The 13,067-nt window shown below is 46.2% G+C and overlaps 1 protein-coding gene across 1 annotated transcript in view; it reads left to right on the plus strand.

The window, feature by feature from the left end:
* Positions 1–13,067, plus strand: part of LOC134350614 (adenylate cyclase type 8-like) — a 140,079-nt gene that overhangs the window by 64,410 nt on the left and 62,602 nt on the right. Inside the window, exon 11 of the mRNA XM_063056082.1 lies at positions 2,423–2,524. Within this exon, the coding sequence (XP_062912152.1) occupies positions 2,423–2,524 (102 nt within the window). The remainder of the gene's footprint in view (positions 1–2,422; positions 2,525–13,067) is intronic.

Consider the following 13,067-nt stretch of genomic DNA (forward strand, 5'->3'; position numbering starts at 1 on the left):
CCTACCACTCTGACTCAGACCGCTCCATCGATGACCGCTCCGCTCGGCAGTGTCTTCCTTTTATGCCTGAAACTTCTCTGCTCTTCAACAGACGACTGGTGCGCCGGTTATAGCCGAGTTCCTGTCAAGCTTTCCCCTTTTAAACTTCGCTCCTGGACCTTTGTGCCATCTCCTCTCTTGGAGCTCTCCAACTCACGACTGGTGTACCGGTTATAGCAATGCTGGAAAATGCATGGTCATACAATTTGGTAGAAGAAATGAATGTGCAAACTATTTTCTAAATGGGGAGAAAATCCAGGAATCTGAGATACAAAGGGACTTGGGAGTCCTTGTGCAGAACACCCTAAAGGTTAACTTGCAGGTTGAGTCTGTGGTGAGGAATGCAAATGCATTATTAGTATTCATTTCAAAGGATCCAGGATATAAGAGCAGAGATGTGATGCTGAGGCTTTAGAAGGCATTGGTGAGGACTCACCTTAAATATTGTGAACAGTTTTGGGCTCATTATCTAAGAAAAGATGTGCTGGCATTGGATAAGGTTCAGAGGAGGTTCACAAGGATGATTCCAGGAATGAAAGGATTATCTTATGAAGAACGTTTGATGGCTCTGGGCCTGTGCTCCATGAAATTTAGAAGGACTGGGGGGAGCTCATTGAAATCTTTTGAATGTTGAAAGGCCTGGACAGAGTTGATGTGGAAAGGAAATTTCCCATGGTAGGGGAGTCTAGGACAAGAGGGCACAGCCTCAGGATAGAGGGGTGTCCATTTAGAGAAGCATGAAAACTAAAACCACAAGGCTACTAAACAGCTTCCTCCCATAGGCAGTCAGACTGCTAAATAGCTGCTCCACCTGACTCTGCTTTGGACACTTTTAACTTGCACTGGACACTTATAACTGATTTTAACTGACATGTGGCTGTTGTGTTTTACTAGTTATTGTTATGTTTATTATTTAGTGTTGTGTTTGTTATGTTATGATTGCACTGCTCCTGGGAAACGCTGTCTCATTCTGCCCTGCAGAGCTGACGTACGGTTAGAATGACAATAAAGTTTTTTGAATCTTTGAATCTTTGAATCTTTAAAACAGAGATGCGGAGAGATTTCTTTTACCAGAGGGTGGTGAATTTGCAGAATTTGTTACCACAGGCAGCTGTGGAGGCCATCATTGGGTGTATCTAAGGCAGAGATTGATAGGTTCTTGATTGGACATAGCATCAAAGGTCACGGGGAGAAGGCTGGGGAGTGGGGCTGAGGAGGAAATAAAAGGATCAGCAATGATTGAATGGCGGAGAAGACTGTATGGGCCAAGTGGCCTAATTCTGCTCCCGTGTCTTTTGGTCTTATGCTCACTGAAGACTGGAGGGAGAGGCCAGAGAAGGTGGGTACCCAGTCAGATGGAGATCAGTTTATACAGGCCTTGTCTCACTGCTGCTGTTAAAGGAAGATATCCTGTATGTTTTCCTTACCTATCTTTCCTGTGAACTTCAGGGATCTATGGAGAGACAGTCCAAGATCATTCTGGAGGAAATGTGGATGAACAGGTTAGATTGACCTTAGACTAGGTTAAAGGGTCAGTACAACATTGTGGGCTGAAAGGTCTGTATAGTTCTATGTTCTTATCACATATGCCTTTGCCTTATCTTCACCTACTCTCTCTAGCTGTCTCCCTTCAGTTCCCAGGAGCAGGGAGACGAGGCTTGGTTAAACTGGGGTCCATCACGTGCACACTCCCCACACTGTGTCCATTTCCAAGTCTTCCGTTCTGAGCTCACAGCATCACTCCTCCAGTCCATAGCTTCACTGGCTTGTCCTAACCGATTCTTCCACCTGCAGCCCTTTAAAACTTCTAGAACCACGATTATGATCACTGGTAAATGCTCAAAGGCCATTTATTATTCAAGTCCTATGTCTCTGTATACTACTCTTAAAGTTCTTGCCCAAATTGCACCAGAATATGTGGATCACAGGTTGGGCCCTACAGCCACCTGAAGATCCAACCACTGAGGAGAACATTGTACTCGATTTCAGTGACCATGTTACTACGACCCTGAGATTCATTTTCTTGCATGCAACAAAGAAGTCAACGATAAACTACACACAGAGATTTGAAAAAGCAACTAAAGTACGACAAACTATCTCTGCAAATAAATAAATCACGCTGAGAACATGAGTCAGTGGGTAATATGTCGTGAAACGTTTTGTGGTGAGAAGGTGAGGTATTGGGATGAGTTTGGGATGGCTACAGGATGTACCCATGGAAGCAGGGTAAGTAATTAATCTGAGAACGTGGGGATTTGGGGTGTGGGGAGAGGACGGGCCAGTGCAAGATGATCTGATGTAGAATGTTTACTGTATAATGAGCCAGCAACTGACATCCACCTCCATCATATGCTGATAGTTCATTTTTTGATCTTGCTTGAAGATTTGGTGCCCAAATTTGAACCCGTTTGAAGAAATTGGGTACAATGTGACCAAGTGGACAAACTCTAGCATGTGGGCAAACAGCATCTGCAGTCAGCCGGAGGTGAGTACTTCTTCCAAATGTGACCTGTGGCAAGTCCGAGACTCTCCCACAGAGTAACTGTTCTGTCCATGTCCCAACAACTGTGACCTGTGGCAAGTCCGAGACTCTCCCACAGAGTAACTGTCTATCCACATCCCAACAAGTGTGAACCGTGGCAAGTCCGAGACTCTCCCACAGAGTAACTGTCTATCCACATCCCAACAAATGTGAACCGTGGCAAGTCCGAGACTCTCCCACAGAGTAACTGTTCTGTCCATGTCCCAACAAATGTGACCTGTGGCAAGTCCGAGACTCTCCCACAGAGTAACTGTTCTGTCCATGTCCCAACAAATGTGACCCGAGAAAGGTTGGTTCAATGCAATGCATAATCTAGAAGAAAAAAACAAAATAAAATAATAATAAAAATTAATAAATAAATCAATTAAAGTATACATATATTGAATAGGTTAAAAATCATGCAAGAACAGAAATATATTAAAAAAAGTGAGGTAGTGTCCAAAGATTCAATGTCCATTTGGGAATCGGATGGCAGAGGGGAAGAAGCTGTACCTGAATCACTGAGTGTGTGCCTTCAGGCTTCTGTACCTCCTACCTGATGGTGACAGTGAGAAAAGGGCATGCCCTGGGTGTTGGAGGTCCTTAATAATGGACACTGTCTTTCTGAGACACCGCTCCCTGAAGATGTCCTGGGTACTTTGTAGGCTAGTACCCAAGATGGAGCTGACTAAATTTACAACCCTCTGCAGCTTCTTTTGGTCCCCCCATTATGACAGTGACGCAGCCTGTCAGAATGCTCTCCACGGTACATCTATAGAAGTTTTTGAGTGTTTTTGTTGAAATACCAAATCTCCTTAAATTCCTAATGAAGTATAGCAGCTGTTTTGCCTTCTTTATAACTGCATCGATATGTTGGGACCAGATTAGATCCTCAGAGATCTTGACACCCAGGAACTTGGATACTTGGAGCCTCCCCTGGAGGCTCGTTCCATATCCCCACCAACCTCTATAGGAAAAGCTTGGCTAGCCACCTTTCAAATGGTGTAATGGTACCCACAGAAACCACCTCCTCTGGAGGCTCGTTCCATATCCCCACCACCTTCTGTGTTGAAAACTGCTCCTCAAGTTCCATTCAGTTATAGAACACTACACTACAACAGAGAAACAGGCCCTTCGGCCCATCTAGTCCACACAAAACTATCAATGTACCTGGTCCTATTGACCTGCACCCGGACCATCACCCTCCATACCCCCGTCCCATCCATGTAACTATCCAAACTGCCCTTAAATGTTGAAATCGAGCTCCTATGCACCACTTCTGCTGACCACTCGTTCCACACTCTCGTCACCTTCTGGGTGAAGAAGCTCCCCCCATGTTCCCTTTAAATATTTCACCTTTAACCCATGACCTCTAGTTCTAGTCTTACCCAACCTCAGGGGAAAAAGCCTGCTTGCATTTGCCCTATCTATACCCCTCATAATTCTGTAGACCTCTATCAAATCTCCCCTCGTTCTCCTACACTCCAGGGAATAAAGTTCTAACCTGTTCAACCTTTCCCTGTAACTCAGGTCCGTCCATTCTGGCAACATCCTCGTAAATTTTCCCCGCACTCTTTCAATCTTATTTACATCTTTCCTGTAGGTAGGTGACCGGAACTGCTCACAATAGTCCAAATTAGGCCCCACCAATGTCTTACATAACTTCACTATAACATCTCCATTCCTGTACTCAATACTTTGATTAATGAAGGCAAATGTGGCAAACACTATTTGTGAGCCAACCTCCTGTTCCTCCGTCTCTTCAGTTTGGTTCCCACCCCCCAACTATTCTAATTTAAACTCTCCCCAGTAGCCTTAGCAAACCTCCCCACCAGGATATCAGTGCCCCTGGGATTCAAGTGCAACCCATCCTTTTTGTACAGGTCACACCTGTCCCAAAAGAGGTCCCAATGATCCAGAAATCTGAATCACTGCCCCCCTGCTCCAATCCCTTAGCCACACATTTAATCTCCACCTCATTCCATTCCTATTCTCACTGTTGCGTGGCACTGGCAGTAATCCCGAGATTACTATCTTTGTGGTCCTGTTTCTCAACTTCCTTCCTAAGTCCCTGTAGTCTTTTTTCAGGACCTCTTCCCTTTTCCTACCCATGTCATTGGAATGGAATGGTCCATCTTGGAATGGTCCGTTTATTCATACTCAGTCCGATATCTAACTCTCAAACCGTAGGTTACATTACCCAGACCTTTGACACTGTACCCTGCTTGAGCCCTCATTGATAGCCTACCAAGTACACCGCATCCACTGGTTCCCTCTTACTGGATAGAGCCTCAGAGAGTATTTGGAAAGTGGTGTTGAGTTAAATTATCAGTCCAGAAGTAGGTACAAGTGCCAAATGGTATTCTCCTGCTTTTGGGACAGATTAACCAGTTGAACTGGTGGTAAGAGGTGATTTCACTGAAGCACACAAGATCTCCCTGAGCTTGAAGATTAGTACCCAGGATTATCAGACCATAAGACTTAGGTGCAGAATTAGATTCAGCTCATCGCGTCTACTCTATAATTCCATCATGGCTGATTTATTAACCCTCTCAATTCTGTTAGACCATAAGATATAGGAGCAGAGTTAGGCCATTCACCCATCATGGCTGATTCCAGATCCCACTCAACCCCCTACAGCTGCCTTCTCGTCGTAATCTTTGACGCCCTGAGTAATCAACAACCGATCAACCTCCGCTTTAAATAAACTCAATGACTTGGCGTCTACAACTGTCTGTGGCAATGAGTCTCACAGATTTACCACCCTTTCGGTAAAGAAAGTCTTCCCATCTCTGTTCAAAATGGATGTCACTCTCTCCTGAGGCTACGTCCTCTGGTCCTAGACTTACCCACAATAGGAAGCATCCTGTCCACATCCACGTTTTTTAGGCCTTTCAATGTTCAGTAGGTTTCAATGAGATCCCCCCCTCATTTATCTAAATTCCAGCAAGTACAGGCCCTGAGCATGTGTTAACCCTTTCATTCCCAGGGTCATTCTCATGACCCTCCTCTAGAAGAGGTCACCCATGACCTTACATACTTACAGTGGAGGCAGGGGGGGGGGAGGGGGGGTGGTTGAAGGTCTGCCCCTGTTCTTCACCTTCTGTACTGAGTATTGGAGTCAGTGTTGTGGGTTCTCAGGAGGACGCAGGTGGCAGATTGAACAGCTAGGGCCATGACTGATGGAAAATAATGCAGAAAAATGTTCAGTCATACACATTGGTCTGAAAGTTAGAAAGGGTATAATTAAAGCAAAAATTGGTAGGTTATTAGTTAGAAAGTGCATCAAAGGCTATGGGGAGGAGGGAGGAGAACGGGGTTGAGGGGGATAATAAATTAGCCATGATGGAATGGTGGAGCAGACTCAATGGGCCGAATGGTCGATGTTTTATGGTCTTATGGTGATGCACATTTTGGGTATAATGGTTAACGTGAGTTCCCTGCCAGGGAGATACTTCAGGGCAGAGTATAGGTGTAGCCATTAGCATAACAGTGTTATACCACCAGTGACCCGGGTTTAATTTGTGCCGCTGCCTGTAAAGGCTTGTTAGAGATGTGTAAGATGATAACAGGCATAGATCGACTGGATAGCTAGGGAATTCTTCCCACAGCAGTATTGGCCCGCACAAGGGAGCACAATTTTAAGGTGCTCAGAGGAAAGTATGGAGTGGATGTCAGAAGTATGTATTTTACACACGGAGTGGTTGGTGTGTGGGACACCCTGCCGGGGTGATAGGGGAGGCAACTACATTTGTAACTCTCAACTCTGTTAGGCATGTGGACGATAGAAAAATGGAGGGTTGTGTGGAGGGAAGGGTTGGATTGATCTTGCAGTAGGTTAACAGGTCAGCACAACATTGTGGGCTGAAGGATGTGAATTGCACTGTGGTGTTCTAGATTCCTTCTGCTCTGTATTACACGTGATTGTACATTGTATCCCATTTGCTGCATCTTCACTCATTCGCTCAGCTTGCCCACATTCCTGTGAGTTGCCAACAAATTCCTGAGAGGCTAAATGATCAGCTGCCATGAGGGGCTGAATAGCCGACCCTGCCCTTATCTCTCCTGTTCAATAATGGAGGTGGTCTATGTATTCAATGGGGAGATAGACTATCTGGTCAGAGGGGAGACAGACCACACTATGGGTGGGCAGACAGTCTGTCTGGTCGGTGGTGAGATGGAATGTCTGGTCAGAGGGGAGACAGACTGCACTATCGGTGGGTAGACAGTCTGGTCGGTGGTGAGATGGAATACTTGCTCAGCGGGGAGACAGACTGTCTGTTCTGTGGACAGACCGTCTCTCTGCTCAGAGGGAATACTATCCAGTTTGTCTCCCACTGAAAAAGAGCTTTGACCAGTGACTAGTCTGGACATCATACGTTCTGAGAGGAGGGGGACGGGTGGGACTCTCCTTCATTCAGGTCACTGGCCGAGTACAAAAGGCAGCAGTGGGTCAGTACACAAAAAAAGAGCTTTGATCAGCGGCCAATCCAGGCATTGTACGTTCTGAGAGGAGGGGACTTCAATCAGGTCCACTGCCTGAGTACAAAAGGCAGTAGAGGCTTCCAGAAGAGAGGCTTCAGTGAGAGAAAGCAAAAGAAAAGAACAGCTCATGTTTTTTCCCCTTTCCTTCTTTCTATCTGCTCAGCTAGGATAATAGAGATGCCAGGCAGGATGGTTGAATGCTCCACTTGCGGGATGTTGGAAACCCCGCCGGTGTCCCTGACGACTACGACTGCGAGAAGTGCATCCAGCTGCAGCTTCTAACACTCCACGCTAAGGAGCTGCAGCTGGAACTGGATGAGCTCTGGATCATTCGGGAGGCTGAGGGGTGATAGGTAGGACATATAGAGAGGTCATTATGCCAAGGTGCAGGTCACAGGAAACTGGGTGACAGTCAGGAAGGGGAAAGGAGCCCGTGCAGAGTAGCCCCCTGGCCATACCCCTCAACAGCAGGTATATCACTTTGGGTGCTGGTGAGGGGAATGACCTAACAGAAGTCACAATGGTCAGGTCTCTGGACCGAGTCTGCCTCTGGGACTCACGAGGGAAGGGGGAGAAGAGGCACGTTATGGTGATGTCATGAGCTAGAGGAACAGACAAGAGGTTCTGTGGGCGAGAACAAGATTCCTGATTGGTATGTCGCCTCCCAGGTTCCAGGGTCTGGGTTATCTCTGACTGAGTCCTCAGCATTCTTAAGTGGGAGGGTGAACAGCCAGAGTCACAGCCCATATAGGTACCAATGACATGGGTAGGGTGAGTGATGAGGTTCTGCACAGGGAGTTCAGGGAGTTAGGTGCTATGTTAAAGGGAAGGACCTTCATGGTAGAGATCTTGCGATTGCTACCCATGCCACGTGCTAGCAAGGCCAGATCTAGGAAGATTATACAGTTTAATACGTGGCTAAGGAGTTGGTGTAGGAGGGAGGGCAAAAGTTTAGGGGTAACATGAGGGGGAACTTCTTTACTCAGAGAGTGGTAACTGTGTGGAACGAGCTTCCAGCAGAAGTGGTTGAGGCAGGTTTGATGTTGTCATTTAAGGTTAAATTGGGTAGATATATGGACAGGAAAGGAATGGAGGGTTATTGGCTGAGTGCAGGTCGGTGGGACTGGGTGACAGTAAGAGTTCGGCGCGGACTAGAAGGGCCAAGATGGCCTGTGTCCGTACTGTAATTGTTATACGGTTACATGGTAAGAATTTGGGTCATTGGGACCTCTTCCAGGGAAGGTGGGACATGTACAGAAGGGACAAATTGCACTTGAACTAGAGGGGGACTGATATCCTAGTGGGAAGGTTTTTTTTTAATGCTGCATGGTGGGGTTTAAACTAGAGTTGCAGGGGGATGGGAACCAGAGTGCCAGAACAGGTAGTAGAGTTGTGGAGGGAGTTGTTGGTAAGACTTCAGACAAAGTCAGGAATCAAAGGGTTGAGCATGGTGCGACTGCTGTACTGAGCTGCCTATATTTCAATGCAGCAAGTTTTGAGGGAAGGGAGGTTAATAATGCTGAAGATGAGGTAGCTGGTTTATAAACAGAGGCAATGTGTAGTGAGGAGAGGCTGTTGATAGGGCAAAAGTGTGAAGTTTCTATAGCAAGAGGGAAGGTTCTTAGGAAACTGGAAGGATCGAAGGTAGGTAAGTCACCTGGACCATATGGTGCACACACCAGGGTTCTGAAAGAGGTGGCTGAAGAGATCATGAAGGCATTAGAAATGATCTTTCAAAATTCACTAGATTCTGGAATGGCTCTGGAAGAATGGAAAATTGCAGATATCACTGCACTCCTGAAGAAGGGAGAGAGGCAGGAGAAAGGAAACTATCAGCCAGTTAGTCTGCCTTCAGTGGTTGGGAAGATGTTGGAGTTGATTTCGTAAGGATGAGGTCTCAGGGTACTTGGAGGCACATGATTAAATAGGTCATAGTGAGCATGGTTTTCTCACGGGAAATCTTGCCTAACAAATCTCTTGATGGACGAGTTCCTGAGGATTGGAGGGTGGCTAATGTAACCCCGCTTTTTAAAAAAGGAGGGAGAGAGAAACCGGGGAATTATAGACCGGTTAGCCTAACATCGGTGGTGGGGAAAATGCTAGAGTCAATTATCAAAGATATGATAACAGCACATTTGGAAAGCAGTGAAATCATCAGACAAAATCAGCATGGATTTGTGAAAGGAAAATCATGTCTGACAAATCTCATAGAATTTTTTGAGGATGTAACTTGTAGAGTGGATAGCGGAGAACCAGTGGATGTGGTATATTTGGATTTTCAAAAGGCTTTTGACAAGGTCCCACGCAGGAGATTAGTGTACAAATTTAAAGCACACGGTATTGAGGGTATGGTATTGGTGTGGATAGAGAATTGGTTGGCAGACAAGAAGCAAAGAGTGGGAATAAACGGGACCTTTTCAGAATAGCAGGCAGTGACTAGTGGGGTACCGCAAGGCTCAGTGCTGGGACTCCAGGTGTTTACAATATATATTAATGACTTAGACGAGGGAATTAAATGCAGCATCTCCAAGTTTGGTGATGACACAAAGCTGGGCGGCAGTGTTAGCTGTGAGGAGGATGCTAAGAAGATGCAGGGTGACTTGGATAGGTTAGGTGAGTGGGCAAATTCACAGCAGATGCAATTTAATGTGGATAAATGTGAGGTTATCCAATTTGGTGGCAAAAACAGGAAAACAGATTATTATCTGAATGGTGGCTGATTAGGAAAAGGGGAGGTGCGACGAGACCTGGGTGTCATTATACACCAGTCATTGAAAATGGGCATGCAGGTACAGCAGGCGGTGAAAAAGGCAAATGGTCTGCTGGCATTCATAGCAAGAGGATTCGAGTACAGGAGCAGGGACGTACTACTGCAGTTGTACAAGGCCTTGGTGAGACCACACCTGGAGTATTGTGTGCAGTTTTGGTCCCCTAATCTGAGGAAAGATATTCTTGCTATAGAGGGAGTACAAAGAAGGTTCACCAGATTGATTCCTGGGATGGCAGGACTTTCATATGATGAAAGATTGGATCGGCTAGGCTTATACTCGTTGGAATTTAGAAGATTGAGGGGGGATCTTATTGAAACGTATAAAATCCTAAAGGGATTGGACAGGCTAGATGCAGGAAGATTGTTCCCAATGTTGGTGAAGTCCAGAACGAGGGGTCACAGTTTGAGGATGAAAGGGAAGCCTTTTAGGACCGAGATGAGGAAAAACTTCTTCACACAGAGAGTGGTGAATCTGTGGAATTCTCTGCCACAGGAAACAGTTGAGGCCAGTTCATTGGCTATATTTAAGAGGGAGTTAGATATGGCCCTTGTGGCTAAAGGGATTAGGGGATATGGAGAGAAGGCAGGTACAGGGTTCTGAGTTGGATGATCAGCCATGATCATACTGAACGGCGGTGCAGGCTCGAAGGGCTGAATGGCCTACTCCTGCACCTATTTTCTATGTTTCTGTGTTTATGTTTCTAATTCTTTGAAGAAATACCAAGCAGGAAAAACAAAGGAGAATTGGTTGATGCTGTGTACTTCGATTTTCAGACGGCCTTTGACAAGGTGCCACACATGAGGCTGTTTAACAAGCTACAAGCCATGGTATTGCAGAAAGATTCTAGCATGAATAAAGCGGTGATTGATGTGGAGGAGACAAAGGGCGGGAATAAAGGAAGCCTTTTCTGGTTGGCTTCAGGTGATTAGTGGTGCTCCACTGGAATTTATGTTGGGACCGATTGTTTTTACCTTATACGTCAGTGATTTAGATGATGGAATTGATGGCTTTGTTGCAAAGTTTGCAGACGATATGAAGATAGTTGGAGGGCCAGGTAATTTTGAGGAAGTAGAGAGGCTACCACCCGGCTGGTGGCGTAGTGGCATCAGCGTTGGACTTCGGGACAAAAGGTCCCAGGTTCGAATCCAGCCGGCTCCCCTGCACGCTTTCCATCTGTGCTGGGTTACGAGCTGGTGATCTCTTTGGAAACTCACCCGGCAGAAGGCAATGGCAAACCACTGCTGTAACTTGCCTCGTACACAGTTCCCCACTACGTCAGAGAGGTGTGGAGGGAAATCGCCCGCTAACCGGAGAAACTCCGGATGCGACGTGAAAAAAAGAGGCTACAGAAGGACAGACAGATCTGGAGAATGGGCAAAGAATTGGCAGATGGAATACAGTGTAGGGAAGTGTGTGGTCATTTTGGAGGGGGAGGGAGAGCAACCAGATGCCTTGGCACATAGTTCAAATGATATAGGAAGGAAAAGCAAAGAGGTCCTAAAGAGAGAATTTAGATAGCTACAGAAAGCTGAGAAACAGGACCTCCAGGGTAGTAATTTCTGGGTTGCTACCTGTGCCACGTGCCAGTGAGAGTAGAAACAGGATGATTTGGCAGATAAATACGTGGCTAAGAGGCTGGTGCTGGGGGCAGGGCTTCAGGTTCTTGGATCATTGGGATCTCCCCAGGGGGAGGTATGACCTGTTCAAAAGGGACAGGTTGCTCCTGAACACAAAGGGGGACAAATACTCTAATGGACAGGTTTGTTAGAGCTGTTGGGGAGCGTTTAACTAAGTTGGCAGGGGAGTGAGAACCAGAGTGAAAGGACTCAGGATAGGACAGATGATAAAAAAGCAAAGATAGCATGCAGTCAGACAGTCAGGGAGGGCAGGCAAATGATAGGACATAATTGAAGCCAGCAGGGTGAGTATCAGTACATTAGGGATGCAGAATCAAAAAGGGTAGCAAATACAGTACTTGAAGTGTTATATCTCAATGCACAGAGTATAAGAAATAAGGTAGATGATCTTGTTGCACTAATACAGATTGTCAGGTATGATGTTGTGGCTATCACTGAATCGTGGCTGAAGGATGGTTGAGGTTGTGAATTGAATGTCCAAAGTTACACTTTGTATTGGAGGGATCGGAAAGCAGGCGGAGCGTGGCTCTATTCGTAAAGAATGGCATCAAATCATAGGATTGGAAGATGTTGAATCCTTGTGGGTTGAGTTAAGAAATTGCAAGGGTAAGAGGACCCTGATGACAGTTATATACAGGCCTCCCAACAGTAGCAGTGATGTGGAAAACAGACATGTCTAAAGAGCCAAGTTATGATAGTCATGGGTGATTTCAACATGCAAGTCTGTTGGGAAAATTGGGTTGGTAATGGATCTCTCAAGAGAGTGACTTTGTTAGATGCCTGTGAGATGGCTTTTTCGAGCAGTTTGTCATTGAGCCTTCTAGGGGATCAACTATACAGGATTTGGTGTTCTGCAATGAACCAGAGCGATTAGGGAGCTTAAAGTAAAAGAACCCTTAGGAGGTGGTGATCATAACATGAGTGAGTTCAACATGAAATTTGATAGGGAGAAAGTAAAGTCTGATATAGCAGTATTTCAGTGTAGTAAAGGAAATTATAGTGTTATGAGAGAGGAGCTGGCCAAAATAAATTGGAAGGATATGTTTCAGGACCTCATTGCTTTTCCTTCCTATGTCATTGGTACCAAGACATCTGGCTGCTCTCTTTCCCTCTCCAAAATGATGTGGGTGTGATCCGAGACATCCCTGACCCTGGCACCTGGGAGGCAACATACCATTCGGGTGTCCTGTTCGCATCCACAGAATCTCCCGTCTGTTCCTGTGACTATCGAGTCCCCTATCACTACCACTTCCCTCTTCTCCCTCTTTCCCTTCTGCACAATGGACCCATGCTCAGTGCCTGTAATCCGGTTTCCGTGGCTTTCCCCTGGGAGGTCATCTCCCACATCAGTGTCCAAAGCAGTATATTTATTATTGTGGGGAATAGCCACAGGGGTGCTCTGCACTAACTGCCAATTTGCCTTCCCATTTCTTCTCCGGACAGTGCCCCAAGCTGCCCACCTCCCTGTAACTCTGGTCGATGATCTCCTCACTCTCCCATACAAGCCGAAGGTCATCCAGCTGCTGCTCCAGATCTCCAACATGGTCTTCAAGGAGTTGCAGCTGGATGCACATCAGGCAGATGTGGTTCTCTGGGAGGCTCTGGGTCTCCCAG

Source organism: Mobula hypostoma, chromosome 8 (genome assembly GCF_963921235.1).
Source record: "Mobula hypostoma chromosome 8, sMobHyp1.1, whole genome shotgun sequence".
NCBI lineage: Eukaryota > Metazoa > Chordata > Chondrichthyes > Myliobatiformes > Myliobatidae > Mobula > Mobula hypostoma.